At 36.8% G+C, this 18,573-nt stretch overlaps 1 protein-coding gene across 1 annotated transcript in view; it reads right to left on the bottom strand.

Moving 5' to 3' along the window:
* MYO1F (myosin IF) overlaps positions 1-13,694 on the bottom strand; it is a 51,999-nt gene extending 38,305 nt beyond the window's left edge. The window contains exons 1-2 of the mRNA XM_072405164.1: positions 13,429-13,694; positions 531-668 (exon numbers count right to left, since the gene is read on the bottom strand). Coding sequence (XP_072261265.1) covers positions 531-668; positions 13,429-13,431 — 141 coding nt within the window. The 5' untranslated portion in view covers positions 13,432-13,694. The remainder of the gene's footprint in view (positions 1-530; positions 669-13,428) is intronic.
* Between the last annotated feature and the right edge of the window lie 4,879 nt (positions 13,695-18,573).

Here is an 18,573-nt window from a genome sequence, read left to right as displayed (position 1 = left end):
GAAAAAAAGGTAACTGTGGCCCCAGATACCCTAGCCAGCATCAAAGTTACCTTTCACAAAGTAGTTACATTGGGTGGATCACCCAGCTTCACCAATATAAGCGTATCCAGTGTATTATGCTCAAAGTCTATTCAACAAAGCACAATCACTAAAGGCCAACCATATTGTCCACAGCTGGGGCAGGAAAGACAAGGCTTTTTTCCCTAATAAATCATTTTTAAATATCTAAAGCAGTTAAATTGCTAAATGTAGATGTCCTGGCCTGAAAAACTGACTTTCATATACCATATTTATCTGTATATATGTAACAGATATCATGCTCAGCTATGAACATATCCCAGTTCCCTAGAAAGTAATTCTTAATATGTCACGTCCTAAGCAAGACACCCCTGAAAAAGAACATGAGAAGAACTTTTTTTTTTACAGATTAGGAAAAAGCGAAAAAAGGGAAATGGGACTGCTAAATTCCAAACATTATATTGTTTCAGACAGACAACGGTATGTCCTCATGTTACTTTAGTAAAGGATACAAAAATATAATCATCCATGAATCTTTTTTTGAGGTTATCCACAATTGCATCCTCCGTGATTTTGGAAAGCAAGACCATGTCATCCACCCCACTTTGCTTGACATTTTGGCTTTGCCAATGATATCGTTCTTTGCTACCCTAGGAAAACAAAAGACAAATAGTCAATATTTTGCTGAGAAACAACATTTTTAGTTAATGAATTTTACTGTTTACATTGACAAGCTTTATACAAATTCAATGAAGAGCTGAATTGTGAGTTCTGGCATTCAAAAAAAGGCCTACTGCTTTTATCAGGTTTATTTATCTGTGAAATGATCTTTAAAAAAATCCTTCTTCTGAAATACATTTATCAAATAAAATATTAAGTATTTAGTTAGAAAAAAGTAGAAAAAGTTAGTAGAAAAAAACCTCTTTCAGTACATGCAGTATCTTTACTCTGACACCCTTTCACGTTTTTACAGAGCAGTCTTCATCCCAGTGACAATGATTTGCGGGGCATTGCGGCTCCCATTTAAAAGGGGACAGGAAGCCTTCCTTTTACTGTAACTAATAATGGTGTAATCTTCTTTCCACTGAAACCATCGTAAGGGGATTTGCTACTCCCATTGACCATTAATAAAGAGATAATATACAATGTTACATACTTTTGAGTACTTTAGACCATATACTATCCTGTATACTACATACTCTTCTGCAGAATTAGAATATTGTCCAATTGCAGAATTGCATGTCTAAATTCCAGTTGCAGAAAAGCATTTGTAATGGATATGGGGGACATTCTTCCCACTGGCCAGGTAAGAGACATTCTTTATATTGACCACCAAACTAATGTACCAGGAGTTGTGATTATAGTCATTTTAGCAGGCGTTCCCTAAAGACCTGGAAGTTATTTCAAGAAGTCCACAAGCCCCTATTTAATGTACAGTGCTGCGTAATATGTTGGCGCTATATAAATCCTGTTTATTAATAATAATAATAATAATAATATTAATAATAAAAGCCAGGTTACCCATTCCAGTAGGGAGTTTTATTGATGATTTTTGCCCACAGGTGTGGATCTATTACAAAAGCCTGTTGGTCTAGGGATAAGGATAAAAAGAGAATTTGAAATGTACCCTATGCCATCCAAGTGCCCTTGTTGTGAGCTGTTATCTGGACACTCTGCACCAGTGTACTTCGCTGCTGCTAATTGCGATGACCAATAAATATCCCTAAACTTAAGCTGAGGTTTGAGCCTGTGTATTTATTGCGCCACACCAGATGTGAGAACCCACCCAGTTTTTAGTAACCACCCAGCTGTTTTCGAGTGGTTACTGAAAATCACCTACCTACATCTTTTTCCCACAAAGCTTAAAAATATTTCTTGGGAGAATACTGCCACCACAGACCACCCGCTTGCAACTGAAAAAAACATGTTAATTTTAATCATATAATCTAGAGAAAGTAATGATTAATAAGGTGCAGTTTTTTGATGTACAAACAACTTAGAAAACACCTACTGTACTGATAGTAAAATGTCTTAAAAAAACAAAGGCTTACTATTAAAACTGACATTTTTTTCACATAAAAAATGGAAAACTAAAAAATATAGCTTTACAGAGATACTAAGTACATTCCTCAGAGATTTCCTAAAAGTGGAATTAGATTTCAAAAACAACTACTAAGAATTATATATTCACATTTATCAGAATTGGAAACAGGAGATAGCTACGATAACTTTCTGGTATGAAGATTTTCATACACCCAGATAATTTCCTGTTTTGGTGATAACATGAGAAACAATTCATCAGGACAGTAAAAGAGAAAATGTATATTTATGAAAAAGCCAACAGTAAACCTAAACTGATATTTAAACAGAATCTTGACAAAAAAATAATTTTATTTTCTGGTGATTAGTTAATCATATTCAGTTAAATTAAAAACACTTTTTTTTGCAATATAATCAATTCAGTAAAACAATTCATAGTTCTGATAAGTTATCAAGTGAATAATAAATTCATTGCTCCTAGGTGTTTAGAGGGGTTGATTTAACATCAACAACATAACATCAGGAAAAAGTTGCATAGTGTACGCTTACATTATTTACATGCAAATAAATAACTGTCAGACTTTTAAAAGGCAGAACCCCTAAAGTGTGCATTAAATGAAGCTTGTAGGTTATGAAGTCATCCATGTTCAGAAGCTGGGGTTTGGTGGATTACCATGGCTGACCTCCAGTTCCCAGAATGGAAATTAACATTCAATTGTAGAGCACAGCATTTAACCAGATCTCACTGCTGGCTATAAAAAATAAAAGTAAGCAACCATATAGATTACTTCCGCATCTCCATTGGTAAATTATGGAGACCATTGCAGTAGAGGAGTGGTCCACATAATCCACCCTTTAAATCAATGCAATTGCATGATTCATTGATGTCACTATGGTTAGTATTACCTGGGTTCTACAAGAAACCTAAATCTATATTTTAGTATGCAGTAGTTGTTATTAGGTGGTCCAAGATTATTATACATTATAAAGAGAGACTTATGTTTTCTTATCACAGAACATACAGTACATGTAGTGATACTTTTTAGGACTGACTAAAACAAATCATTGTCTTTTAGGAAGGTAGAACCCCTTGCATGAGACTCAGGGAGCTTTTCATCCGCAAATTAGCAGGAGGCCTGGGGGTTCCAAATTACTCTTTACTATGCTGCAGCCCACCTGGCTAGGGTAATAGATTGATGCGGACACTCCTCCTGTAAACAGTGGGTTTACTTGGAACAGACTTTTAGCAACTTACCATTGCACATGCTGCCCTGGGTCAATTCAGTAGTGACACAGGCTCTCAAAACACATCTCAGTATGGAACCCACCTTGAGCCTCTGCTTACCACATTTTCCCATTTGCAGCTCTCTTTCTGCAGCCCTCATCATTAATCCCAGTTATTGGTCATCCCTACTTTATCCCAGGTCTGGAGGATTTCAGAATGCGCAATCAAGCAAACCCGCAACTTTTGCAGGGTCCATCATATGCTCATCCAGGGTCAATATCCCACCCTGCCAGAGCTGGTCTCACCCAATCTGCCTTTCGAACTGATGCAATGGAGAGAGGGCCAACTACTCTACTTCTTACACGCACTACTCCCGGTACAAAGTTTCTGCCAATTACTGACCCCCTTTGGGAGGCTCTGCCTTGAAGGTGTAGTAGCTTGCCTCACTTACATTTCTTCATTTACATGCCCCACTGACTGATTTCTCTCCCACCTATTTTAGGGTCTGGGAAATAAAACTAGGTATTACTCCAGCTGACTGCCAGAGATCCCAAAACATAGCTCTTACCCTTTTTCCATCTATACTAAATATTAGGAACTTGGTTATAGGATTTTGCCACAATGGTATAGGATACCCATCTGCCTATATCAATTGTTTCCTGAAGTTTTGGATCAGTGCTGGAGATGTGAGGCAGATAGAGGTGCATTCCTGCACACCTTGTGGTCATGCCTAAGGCCATTTTTGGGATAAGGTCAGAAAGATTTACAGATATTCCCATCCTGGACCGGTATTTTTTTTCCTTCATCACAGTAATAGATCCTTGATAGCCTACTGTAAGTTGGTGATAAAACAAAGGGTAATGCCTCAAGGTCATGTGTGCCTCTGCTGTGGAGAAAACAGGAGCCTCTTCCATTGGTTTCTGGTTCTGTAAGAATAACAAGATCATGGTATTTTTGCTTTATGACCACATTTTCAGTTCCAAACTAGCATATTAAAGGGATATTACAATGGTTTTTGGTCAATTTTTAAATAATGCATGTAAAGTCAAACCAATTTTGTAGGAAAATGGTAAACCCCCCTAGCAGGTATTTTCTGCTGTCTGTTTCCATATGGGGAGAGTTTTCTACTCTACCTGTCTTGAAGCTGTAGATATAGAGGTGTATCCCCTCACCAAGAAAACAGAAAGGAGCAGAATAATGTCAGTAGTCTAAACGTTTACAACTCTCTCCAAAACTAAAAAAATATAATCTAATTTTCCTACACTTCAAACACTTGTTTTATCTTTAAAAAGACAGTACACCCTAGACCAGTGTTTCTCAACCTTTTTACCATAGAAGAACATTTGAAATAACTTTTAGGTCATCAGGGGATCTCCTACGATAATAACTATAACCATAGTTCACATAACATTAGCATGATGGTCAGTGGGAAAATTGCCTCCTACATTGCTGGCTTTTGGGAAGGCTGTCACTCTTACAGATAACCAAAAAGATAATTTGTGTCACTTAAGCTGGCCTGAGGTGCACAAATTGCTAATTGCTCAAGGAACTTCTAGCAACCTCTGAAAGGTCCCAAGGGTTCCACGGAGTCCTGGTTGAGATACTCTGCTCTAGACTTTCTATTTCAGAAGCTTTTAATAATCGCGTAGCATGCCTAAACCAATCTTGGCCCTAGCTATAGGTTTGGACATTTTCTGCTAGCCAATTTGTTAATGTGGAGGTAAGGATGAGCAGAACTTTTTTTGTTTGTTATTTTTACCATCTTTAATGTTTAATATACATTTATTTTTTATTCAACTGTTTTGATTATTTTAAGTTTTTTTTTTTTTTTACAAAATCGTGTAACAGGATGGCTTCTATACCTGTTTTTAAACATTTTCCTGATTGTTTGTTGTCTGTTTCTGCTTAAAGTGAAAGTAAACTAAAAAAAAAAACTCAGTCACCTTTACTTTTTTAGATCTGGCCCTTACTTTTCCCATGGCGAATAGGAACTTAAAATACATCACCTTCTTGTCCTCTGCTCCTCTATTTAGTAGGTAAACTATTCGATAATACAATTATTGATCATATTCTTACAAGTAAATGTATGTGATTTAATTCAATATTCGGTTGTGATAATGATCTACCATATAACACAAAAAGTGGTTTCTATTTCAATATGATTGTTAACCAATAAAGGACCAAAAAAAGAAATGCCCAATAAGGCATGAACAATAATATGATAGTAAATGTAAATCTTTTCAAAAATATTGCAGTGTATAACTAGTCTAAAATATACTTGCTGGTGATGCTGGAGCAGGAAGTCTGGTGTAGAAAAGGCCAGTAATACATTTCTCACAACAACCAATCAGAATAAATCTGCCTTTCAGCCTGAATGGTGAAGCAGAAAACTTCACCAGAGAATGGGGAAGTCCTCTTACCAATTTCAGGGAAATTTTTCATACTCTGTAATTTGCTACACTGCCCTTCGACAAACATCAAACTTGGAAGAAAGTTACAAAACTCTTTCCTGAAAGCTTAAAGACTTCAAAGAGTTGTTTTTCTAAATTTCCAAGTCAATTCTGCCTACATGTGACTCTGTCCAGGCTTTTTGTGCCATCTAAACACACATCTGACGCACTACCACTACATGTACTATTATAATTGCAGATATCATTTGCCTCAAATAACAAGCTCATTATTATATAAATAAACAATATATGCAGTGGAATGGGAAAAGAAGTTGCTGGGCCCTTACTGACTTTCTCATCCTGACCCTGCATTGGACGATGTCATCAGTCACAGCCTGGCAAAGGAAGACAGACATAGAAGATCCCAGATTACAACAGTAAGTGGTAGGTGAAGTTAAGAAGTGGACATAGGGGGGGTTCAAAGTGTGCCACTGTATGAGGTTCCAGACCCTTCGTAGCCTACATGGGCCCCATTCTCAGCCTACATGGGCCCCATTCTCAGCCTACATGGGCCCCACAAAGGCCCCAATCAGGTCAGTGAAGGAACCCCAAGCCGGTTCTGCACTAGCCATGTCCACCAGTGGTTACAGTCATAGGTAAACCATTCAAAGCCCTTGCTGACAAAGGTCTGGGGGCTTCTGATGTGAATGTGTGTGTGGGGGGAAGGGGGGTCTGATGTAAAGAGAGGATTCTAATGTGATAATGGGGCTATGAGGTAAAGGGGATATTTTGTTGTGAAGTTGGGGATATTGGTGTTAAGTGAGGTACTCTGATGTAAAAGGTTAACCTCTGATGTAAAGTGGGAAGTCTCATATATATAGCGGACTCTGATGTAAAGAGGAGGTCCAGATTTGAAGAGGGATTGTTAAAGTGAAGTGAGTTGTAGATGATTTCTTTTGCAGCCCCAATTCCAGTGAGCAGCCAAAAAGGTTACACTCACAAGTAAGCCGCTGAGAGGTCTGGGGGCTTCTGCTGTAAATATAGGATTCTGATGTAAATGTTTTCTAAGCAACACGTTAAGGCCATGCTAAAGTGCAAAAAAGTGTGCACGTAAACCAACTCACATTATATTTTACTCACATCCTATCCCCATTGTAAAATAAATGTTATTCATACAGAGGTTAGGCCCATTATCCATAATTTAAACTATCCAGCTAATTACCAATTTTAAAACACCTAATCATCTGCAAATCACTCAACTCTTCAGTAAAAACACTTGCCTTTTTTTAACCAATTTTTTCAAATCACATTTGAAAAAAAAAATGTCCCTAAAACAACCTAAGCAATTAGACTGCTAAAAAAAGCAAAAACTTCATAGCTAAAATACAACTTGCCTATGATATTCATACTGGTCCATGGGCTGCACCGCATGTCCATACCTTTTTTGACAAAATATTGCTACTTAGCTTTAAAAATTCTCAAAGCTTTTGGAAATGGTTCAAATATTTAAATGACTTCACAAGTATTTGAAAAGTGTTAAAAAGAAACCTAGGCATATTCACTCTATTTAAAGTACATGGGTTTAGGTCTTTATATTTATTGTCTAATGTGTTTATTATATTTATTAAAGCCCAGCTAAATCAAAAACTTTTTTGGAAAGAGCAGGTTAAAGTTAAACTGTATGGCTAATTTTTTCTATTTTACTGCTATTTGCACCCATGCTCTGTTCTGTCCGCTGTGCTCTCCTCCAGTGACATGTACTGCGGTCATTCCCGATTGGTCATTCATTGATCCACTGTGGAGGATTATTGAAATACATCAGGGGCCAGCTGTACACAAGTCAGATTTTTTTCCTGACTGGGTGTATGTGGCTTTACAGTTTTAAAACATAATGGATAATTTATTAATTGTAGGCAGAGATTTCAACAAAGGAACAAAGGGACTGTTCATTAAACTTATTAAACGTGTACTAAAAAAATCTGATAATATCATATACCAGGCTAAAAGCCTTGACCATAACTTTTTCTAAAATAGATCCTGACTGATCAGCAGACCCAGCTAGTAAAGAATTAGCAGTAGCAAAAAGTCCTAGTATTAGCTCATGCCACGATGCAGTATTCACACCTTAATTATCAATAGAAATGCATATACTATAAATATATATAGGTTAGAAAATTACTTTTATAGTTCGGTCTCAAGATGGCCCTTTTTAAGATATTATTCCTTCGGTGAAATATATTGTAAATTAACAAAAACATATCCAATGCTGTATTTTCATTACGATTTGTATTAGGTTTTTATGCTAGAATATTATGCCTTTATGTCACTACAGTTGTTCTACAGATTAGCTGGATTTATCATATATATTGTATAAGAACTGCAGAACAACTGATTTGGCTCATTGGGCTGTCACCTCCTCCCCTACCCAAGTCTGAACTCTGCTATACAGGAGCTACAAGAAGCTGATTACAAGTCGAACTCAGGTAATTGCACTGTTTGTACATAACAAAAGTAAAATTGTACAATTTTTAAATATTATGAATACAAAGCTGAAATATTTTGCGTCTTTTGTCTACATTAGGAATTATTTTGCAAATGCCAGCACACTCTTAGTCACATACAAAAAAATCCTTTACTATGCACAAAGGATAAAACAGCAACGTCTCCACTAATATGTGGTCTTAGTCATGGCATAGTCATACCAAAAGACTACAAAAGTTATTTCATATTGCAATATAAACCCTGTTTAACAGATAATAACCAGAATAGAGTGCTCAGGTATATGCATAGCTTCCATTATATATGAATCAAATAATCAAATAACACAAAATATTTTAATGTTAAAAAAAAAATCTGTAAGGAGTTATAGTTTCAGTTTACAAATCCAAATACTTCACAGTGGAGTATTCCTACCCCTAGCTGAATTGTAAAAACTTTCTATGGCAAGGAGAGACCTCCCTGGTGGACTGGTCTAAAATGTTTAGTTACTTTGGACTGATGGGAAACAGTGGGACAGTGAGACACTGGGCTGCACAGTAGCATTCATTTATCCTTGTCTTTAATGGTTTACTTGTGCATCCAACACATCCATTCATAAAACAGGTTGACAATCAAAAATCTGACAACCTCCAGACCTGAGTTTTGCCGGATCTTCGAAAATTTCTGTTTTTTTTTTACACTTACCTCCACACACAGGCCAGCCTTCCTCTTGCAGCACCACGGACATCTGGCACAGTTCCAGGGAGCAGGCAGCAGGGACGTCTCAACGTATATTTAGTGTAGTAAGCAAGACCTAACAGCTGTTTCTGCAGAACAGCACCGTCAAAACATTAGTGGCCAAACAGTGTACTGCGGTCCCCCTATTGAAAATGCGATCCAAAGTTCATGCCATAAAACTAAAAGAATCAGATTATCGGTGGCCAGATTTTCGATTGTCAACATGTATTACCATTTAAAATTGTTGTATTCCATAGGACTCCCCAGACTGGTGAAGGTTGAATAGTTAAATTTGAAATCTACACCAATTCTGATGTGAACTTCTCCAACGTTAGATTCAAACTCAGAATTTTAATTCCATGTCTGGATATTCCACATATGGAAATACCATTCAATTACAGACGACTGGCACATCTGTCTCTGTGTTCTACTGAGGGCTGAGAGCAGTACAGCCCACTATTAAGATGGTGGACAAGGTGCAATTTCCACTATTGATAGTCAGGGACGGAGCTTGGACCAACTAATAAAAACAGATAGTAGTGAAAAAAAAGTGTAAAGACATTGGGTTTCTGTGACCCAGGGCAAAGGCAACTCGTTATGTATGCATATTGCATGTTTAAGCCTATAGAGGAGGCAACTAAATTTTTTACCTGGTAAAACAATGGTGTCAATGAAGTCAACCCACATATTTTCAAGTTAGAAGCCACACTGGATTTTATGCAACATGGAAAAAAGGAGGAAGATACTTATCCTTTGTCTAGCAACCATAGAGGTGTTAGTGGTAAGTGGAACTTTTATGGGAGCATCCATTGCAGCATGAGGTAGAGATAGGTGACCTACATAAAAAGGATGGAGGAGGAAGAGGATGTACCAGGGGAGGAATTTTCAGATATGATGCTAGATGACACAGGTCATCAGTCTAGTCACACTGAGGGTAAGCATGATGACCAGCAGTGGAGCAGATTAGGTGTCCACCTTGACAAACATAGCAAGCTTGTATGTTTGCATGTTTTTGCAGTAACAAGCATATTGTTAATATCAAACAGAGAGATGACTGTCCCATAGCCACACTCTTAGACCCCAAATGTGGGCAATTTCAAGCAACATTTCACTATTAAAGAGAAACATTGTGCAGCCACCTCAGGACATCCTTTTCCAGTACAGTTCATACCAGTTTCTTATCTCACCAACCAGATTCACTCCATGCCCCAATGCAGTTGCCATTGGCAGCATTGGCAGCACCAGCAAAACCAGCACCAGCAGCACCTTTATGAGTAGGGCCAACTACAGTCTCTTGGACATAATTGGCAACTGTTTCCAAGTGTGGCATCTAGAAGAGGGAGAAAAGAGGGCAGTTAGAGTATCAGATAACTCAGATATTATAATTTTTTCAGGTATGCCACAAAGTGCAAATTATTACTGGATTACTGGGCCAAGAAACTGGGCATTTGGACAATATTTTATTGTGTCTTGTCCCCCCTCAAATGTTATGTTGGAGTGAGTTTTCAGTGTGGCAGGTGGAATTGTCCCTCCAAAACAAACTACACTGTCTGCCATCTGTGTGCAGTGATTAATGTTCATTAAAATAAATATTTCCTGGATTGCTGACATGTTTTAGCCTCCTGTTCCTGATGCAAAAGTGTAATTTTACCACCACCACCAACAACAATCACCCGAATGCCCCTACTACAACCACTAACAGCACACATTTTAGAGGTGAACCAATCAGAAAAATGGATTTGGACTTAGCATGAAGTTTTCCAGTCCCCATGAAAAACTGGTAAATAAATATATATATAACGTATGTCATCTCCTCATAATTTGTAGAGAAAGTGCCAACAAAAGGGAACTGGGCACTGGGATGACCTGTAATGTGGTCATGATCATGTCCCTATTTTTTTCTACTTATCACTGCTTTGGTTCTGCTATGATTTAGCAATCAACCCATGGCTCATTTCCTACACCTTTTTATCATTTGTTCTGTTGGGTTCAAACAATCCCTTTTTCCCATGTCAACTACCTAACAGGAATTGATTTTATCATATCATATTTTATCATGTGGTAAGTAGAGCTGATCACCCTTTTCAACTCCATATTACCATGTGATGATAAATCATTGGTGATGGTCAAATTTAGTTGATGATGTTCATATCCTGGGGTGAAACAAACCATCATACCACATAAAAAACTTTGCAAAGGGGTTTTCTGCTGTAAGGACAGGAAGTAAAATATTGGGAAGTAAACAGTGCTTTCTCAGTAGTACCTGCTTACCTACCTGCCTACAGACATTGCCACAAAACCTGAAAGGGAAATCCATAGCAGCCTGTCTACTTCATTTAAGTTCCTCTTTTCACACAGCAAAAAACAGTTTCTTTCAATCCATTTTATCAACTCCTCACTCCCTTATGCCACTATGTTGCTTATTTAATATAAAAATATTCAAAAACAATATTATGGAGGGTCTTACCTGCACCTTCATGAATCATGGAGTTACATTTCATAGCTTAGAGAGTTTTTTCTTTAGGACTGCTAGTGAATGGTTAGGATTGGGAATTATAGCACTGGGGAAGACATCAAACTTCCTTCCCATACCTGTTACATTGTCCCTCCACCCAATTTTCTCCAGCCTGCAATTTTCTCCACCCTCAACACTTAAGACCCTAAATTTTTCATCCTATGCAGCCACCCTGTTCATTTATCACTCCATTTTTTATTTTTTATATACACCCGTCACCCTTGCTTCTGCCTTTTCTGCTTTTCTTTTTTAAGGTGGCCCTTCCCTTTCTCCTACATAAATACAGACCCAGCAGTATTCCCCTGAAATAGCCTGTTAACCTAGTATATGTTACAGGATTAGACTCAGTGTGGTCACATGCCTGGAGGCATCTAGATATGCCAAAATGCCTACATGTAACAGGCATTGTGTTAATGGTACATAGTCTTAGTAATGTATGTTATCTTTAATCTCATTAAATATTCACTTTCGTTTGTGTATTTTCTTTCAAAGTGCTGACCCCAAGTTAATATGGGGTTGGCACAAGATAGTGTATTTAACACCTATTAAGTAGTTTAAACTGTTTAATGATTTGCTGCCAAAGATCCCTGAAAAAATTGTTTTTTTATTAGGAAAAGAGAAAAATTTAAAGGAAGTTGAGGGAAGAGGTTAAATTTATCTTCTTATTATAAATTAGTGTTAATATTGATCATTGTTGGACACGGAGAAGTAGGAAAGTAGCAGGCCACACGAGATGGTTACTGTTTCCTTATCAGAGTGCTTTTCTAGGTCTTAGGGCTTCCTGTAACAAATCAGAAAGTGCAAACAGGCACCAGGAGATGCAAATAGATAATAATGTGTTTCTTTCATGTTTTATATGGCCACATATTTGCTTTATTGTAGAAATATATCAAGGCATTTGACTATGGCATGGACTATTTTAAGGTCACTTCTTACTTACTATACTCTTACATTTCTTACTTTTTAGAGTTGTCTAAGTGCCAGACAAAGCATTCTGTAAGTACAAGATTCTTCTAGTTTAGGCTTTAGTAAAAGTAATTATAATTCCTATGGCCTTATTGTTTTACTTGCTACTACAATTTTACTATTTATTAGGAGGCTTGTTTCTCATTATGCAATTTATATTATGTATTATGCACAAACCAAAGCATGCTGGCTGCTACCAATGATGTTGAATAGTTGACTATATGTCTGGTAAAAATATTTTCAAGCTTTTATAATGGGCTGTACCTTTTTGTAGGTTCCTGTGATATCTGAACTGTGTTGTTAGCTTCACATATAAATCACTAACAACAGAATATGAAGTGCCAAAAATTCTCCAACCTTCAAATGAATGTCTCCGAAGTTTGTCTCTGGATGTCTCTGACTTTTGTAACAATAATCTCATTGTTTAATGGAAATGTAAGTCCTAGACATGTTAGTAGGCATGCTATACGTTTCCATTTTTGCCCAAGGGGGATAACCACAGAAGGCAAATAAAGAAAAAAGGCTAGATCTGTGATATTTTTGTCAAACTGAAATATATCTCATTTTTCTAACTATGGCTGCACCATAGTGTAATCTGCAGTGTATGTGAGAGCAGGCATATGCATTGCTATCCCCAAACAATCTAATGCATTCATGAGGATAAAACCAAAAAGTAAAATAAAATTACTTAATCACAAAATTGATCTCAGCCATGTATCTCAGTACATCAAAGATAACCTTGGTATATTCTGTTATGGTCAGGTGTCCTCCTTTCCTTTACCGTTGGGATTATATCTACCCATTTATGGATGGAATTTGTCTTTGGCACACAGGAAAGGTTTAAAAACATTTAAATAAATTTACTGGGTTACCCAGTTTTAGAACTTCACAAAAATAAATTTGATGCAAGAAATATTCAGATTTTTTTAGCCTTCTTTCAGATTTTTAGAGAACAGTTTCACATTATATGTTAGACACAATCAAGAAATTGCTGACTTCTGCTGACATTTAGTAGGTATGCTTCTTTCTGATGTTAATATAGATAATGCTTGTATTACCATTGCCTGATGAATCCCTCCTGTCGTGATCCTGTCACTGATGGATTAAGTCCTTAGTCCTAAAACGCCATTGTTATCCAAATGTTGCCTGGATAGATCATTCTTTGTGCTTCTGTATATCTTTACTGAAAATTAGTTGTTGCAGAAGTTCCTCTCTCTGTCAGTCAGCCACTTCCTTCTTTCAAATTGTAAGCTTTTTCAAAAGATTATTGTATTTGGGGTGGGTGAGGAATAGGAAACAATGCAGAGTGTAGGTTACTGGTTGTTCATAAAATATATATAACCTGTCCATAATGACAGATATATTATGTGTGTTTGTGTATGTTCAGTGTGTGATATGAACTTTTGTCTTGCAAATGTGCAGTAAAAAGGGAAAGCATCAAGGGTGGGGTATGTGCTTATAAGGATGTTGTACTGTTTTTTTTTTAATTCTTTACACTTTAGGATTTGCATAACTGATTATTTTCCTGGAATGTGCAATTATGGTTTAATACCAGTTTATGGTTTATAATCAGTCTATTTGCATATAGCTTATAGATTTATTTTTAATCCTAAAAAACGAAGATATACTAAAAACAGGATGAAGTGATTGTTAGAAAAAACTTGCTAGCTATTTTATCTTTAAATATAAAGCTTCTGCCTAATAACAGAACTGTAAGGTGCTTGGCACTTTCCTGTTTTAATTTTTACAGGAACTTGACTTTCCAAATTTAAATTTAGTGGTGGTCCAAATAGTTATGATCAAGTCAATTTCGACTCAGATAGGAGCTTTTCTGTCCTGAGATATGAACTCAGAATTCAAGCAATCCGAGTTTTAATCCAATATATGACAGTGTGCTATACGTGGTATTGACAGCTCTAGTAGGACAACTGTTATCATGCAGTGACCAGATTTGCTGCACAGCAGAAAAGCACAGCAATTACTTATCTCTGTTTAGGCATGCACTGGCATGTTATACATTGGCTTTGATTTATTAAAGCTCTCCAAGTCTGGAGAGGATAGACTATCATGGCTGAACCTGGCTGTTCCAGCAAGCTTGTGTTCACCCATGATAATCTATCCTCTTTAGTCTTGGAGAGCTTTATTAAAACAGGCCCAATGAGGTAATGCATCAGTCACTATGTATGCATAATATATATTGTATGTCAAATATGTAAACTCATATACATAGGATATGGCATGCTTTTTGCCGGAATATATAACAGTTATGTTGCTCTGCTGTCATCAACTGGTGGTCTCCTGTACCTGTCAATGACAGGTAAAATATGGCTTAGATAATCCTGCTGCTGGACAATGAAAGCTGTTATATTCCAGTAGCTGGCTTGGCTGAGCTGTCAAAGTCCATCATCTGAATTGGTCGAGATGTACTCTACCAGTAGGTATAGTACAATTCATTATAAAAATACTGTACCACTTCCAACTTGGCTATACAAAAGCTGATATTGGTAAAGACTTGGCTCATTACAGTCTGATAGTGACCAAGACTTGGCTGGACACAGGATAACAGTAGCAAAGACTTAGGTGTACACAGACTGTTAGTGGCAAAAATTTGGTTGGACACATGCTGACAAAAACTCGGCTGCAGGGAATCACTTTTCGGAATGCAGGCTAATAGTGGAAATCTTGGGTGGACAAATGATGGAACAGGCAACTTATTGGCAAAACGTGTTTGGAGCCAGGCTGATGCCAGCATGAAGTTTCAGAGTGGCAGAGACTTTGATGAACACTAGGTGATAGTGGCAATGGCTTGGTTGAATTTAGTATGATCGTGGATATTGAAAATCTTAATTGGTAATAACTCCATGGGAGCCTAGGTATTGAAATTATAATTACTGTATACACAGATCAAAGTACATGTGTGTGGGTCAGTAGAAAGAAAACTTCCTTCATTGCTGGCCACACTTACAGATAGACAAAAAGACAACTGATATTTGCTAAACTGACCTGAGAGCCACAAACTGCTTGTTGCTCATGGACCCCCTAGCAACCTTTGGGGAAACCCTGGTTGAGAAACTCTGCATTAGACTGTAAGTTTATTTTTTCAGCCTTGACTTAACTGGTTTTGGGAAATTTCTTAATCGCTGTTCTATATCTACAGTGTAACTGTTCTATTTTCTTCAAGTTAAAAACGTTAATTTCCTTTGTATTTCCTAAGATGGGAAATAAAAGTTTTATGAAAACACTTACTGTAAAGTTCATAAAACAGTCCACCAGTTTAAGGATGTATATTTGAGCATTTTGGTGGAAATCCAACATTTACTCATAGTTTTGTCAAAAAGTTAAAAAAATGGGTAATGAAACAGTGTAAAGTAGACTAGATAGGTAACTACAGGGCTCAATAACTATGAACTAGCATGCCGTCAGTGAAATTTAGTTATAGTTTAGTTATATCCTATTTTGCAATTTAGTGGCTAGTTAGTGAAAGATCAGAAAGATGACCTGCAGTTTGTAATTAAAAGTCAAGTTCTAAGTGACAGCTGCCACATTTCTATCTGACATATTGCTTTTAAGTGTAAGTGCAAAATAAATGTTTGAGGTGTGTCCATCTTAACTTAGATGTTTTACTTCTAATTTAAAAGAATTCTAAACATGCAAGTGTACACTAGCAGTGTAAAAGCTGTGTTTTGGAAAGACGGGCTAGTTCCTCATATGCATTAGAGTAGCATGTGTGTCATCATCATCAAAAACAAGTTAATGTGGTTTAGTTGAGAAACACCTGTTGATTGCTGCTTTGTTATAAAACTTGAGCTTGATCTCCCTACCAATGCCATTCTGTCATTTTCTGCTTACTCATCAGACATACAGCTATGCATGCATATTGCAATAATGGCGGTGCAGTGCTGCAAAGTAATTTCCTTCTTCACCTTATGTTTCATAGTGAGAGAGGAACTGTATGCGTGGGACAGACAAGTGTTAACCATCTCACTGACATTTAAAGGATACGCTAAACACCACATGCAGATAAAAGCCTACAAATATATTAACAACGTCATTGCTTATGAGCAGTATGGTGTGTTTTTGAAATTTCACCTTCATAAAGCATTTTATCATTTTTTTTATTCATGTTATTTTTACTTACAACCCTGTTTGTTGGATTTGAATTGAAAAGTTCATTTTATTTTTATTGGAACACTGACAAATGTAGGTTGTATTAGACTTTACACTACTCTACACACAGTGTAATGTGTGTATGTCACCATGTATTCTAATGTAAAATGTGTAATGTAGTTGTTAAATGTGTAGGGCAACTTTTTTATAGACAGAATAAAAAAAACAAAACAACACAGTAGAATTTTGCTGAAATCGAATAATTGTTGGTTAGTGCTTGCCAGTACACAAGGTAAACAAATATTTTCAGGGAGAAATAAATTGTTTACTTGATTGTGCTGTGACAAGGAGTTGCATGGTTTGGCAGAGAAACTCTTGGGTACATGTAGTGCCCAGGCTAGTACGTTTTGTTTAAATGGCCCTAGGAAAATATTTGTTAGCCTGACAGACAGTTAGCTTTTATGAAAAGCTGGCCAAGGAAAAGTTTGGAGGGAACCTTGGCCATGTGTGGGTCTTTACCCGGATCTATAAAGTACACAGGCTCAATTTCAAGGATCAGCAGCAGACTGCTAGGAGCTCAGTGGCTTCACACATCTCAAAGGAAAAGTAGCTCCAGATACAACCTCTTTAGAGTAAGCCATCAACATCTATTTATGCAAAGGGACATTTGTTGTATTCTGCTTTTAGAGGGAACTACCAAAGAGGTAGTTAGGTGGCTCAGCAGGGCTAAAATTTTGTTTTGTTGTTTGTATTTTCCTGTGTTAAAATAAAAAACTCAGAGAGGAGCCTAAACTTCTGCTCCTTGACCTGCTAAAAAGTCTGTTGCTACAAGCATTTCCCCATAGCAGGCTCACAATGCATATATTTACTCATGTTTGGCTGACTTAAGTTCTGCCTATGACTCCTAGTTACATAACTTTGAGTTGGATTTTGTAATGTACTTCTTGGGAAAGAGTAATCCATACTGTGTGTGCCTCCTTGTTTTTGCTTTATTCATTCTTCAGTCCTGTTCTTTTGGACCAATTCTGCTGGTGTGTAAATATTTATCCTTTAGGCATTAGGGAACTAGATACCACCCACACAAAAACACAGTACGGATCATGGTAAGTAAGATCAAGTATGGTAAGTCAGTAATGGAAAAAGATCAATTCGAGGGACCCAACATGGAATAATGATGACTACTTTCCTCTTAATAAGTTGGAATTCTACTGACTAAGCCTAATGGTAAAGTTTACAGTTTTGTAAAGGAATTCACCATCTCATGCTGTTTTTCCAGCTTAACTTTAGGGATTCACTGACTAAGCTCAATACACTCAATACAATATACCAGTGAAAGGATCAGCAAAAGGATAACAGGAAAAGAAAGGCATAATAAACTTTATGTATGCATGTCTAGGTTTATGAAACCGCTACAAAGAATGGAAACATTTTGGCAACTAGTGTAAGTTGACCTCCCCTTGGTTAGTATATGAAAATGCTTGATTCTTTTTTATGAATACAAGCATACCAAAGTAAATTATTCATGGAATTGTATATCCTTTTTTTTGCTCAGGCTACTAGAATTGGGAACTTTGTGAAAATAGAGACTTGCAGTTAATAGGCTGTCAAAAAAAGGCCCCACAACCCCTTGATTGTATTATGAACCTACTTTAAAGGATTACCACTATTTGCATATGGCTGCAAACCAATACATATATTTTATGCCTATTATTTGTACAGTAAATATTTTGTGAATTAGGTGGTATCTCTTGATCAAGGGTCCCAAAAACTTTTTTTGTTTCAGTCATTTTTATTGAAGTTTAGCATTTTTATAACAGATGCATAAGAAACAATAAAATAAATACAATATCAACAGAAACATGTTGTTTCTAAACTTTTCCAAAGATCCAAATAAGTTTAAACAGGGTCCAAGAAAGTGGGGGGGGGGGAACATGGAATGTCACATGGCATTGTAAGGGCTATAAAAAGTTGGGGTAGTGTTCAGGAAAAACATGAATATTGTACAATACACATATTTAACCTCTAAAACGCTAGTAAACAATATGTTCATGCCATCATTCTTGGCTGGTTATTGTAATACCACGAAAAAGAAAAAG

The sequence above is a fragment of the Pyxicephalus adspersus genome, chromosome 3 (assembly GCF_032062135.1).
Source record: "Pyxicephalus adspersus chromosome 3, UCB_Pads_2.0, whole genome shotgun sequence".
Lineage (NCBI taxonomy): Eukaryota > Metazoa > Chordata > Amphibia > Anura > Pyxicephalidae > Pyxicephalus > Pyxicephalus adspersus.
This window is presented reverse-complemented; position numbering and strand designations above follow the sequence as displayed.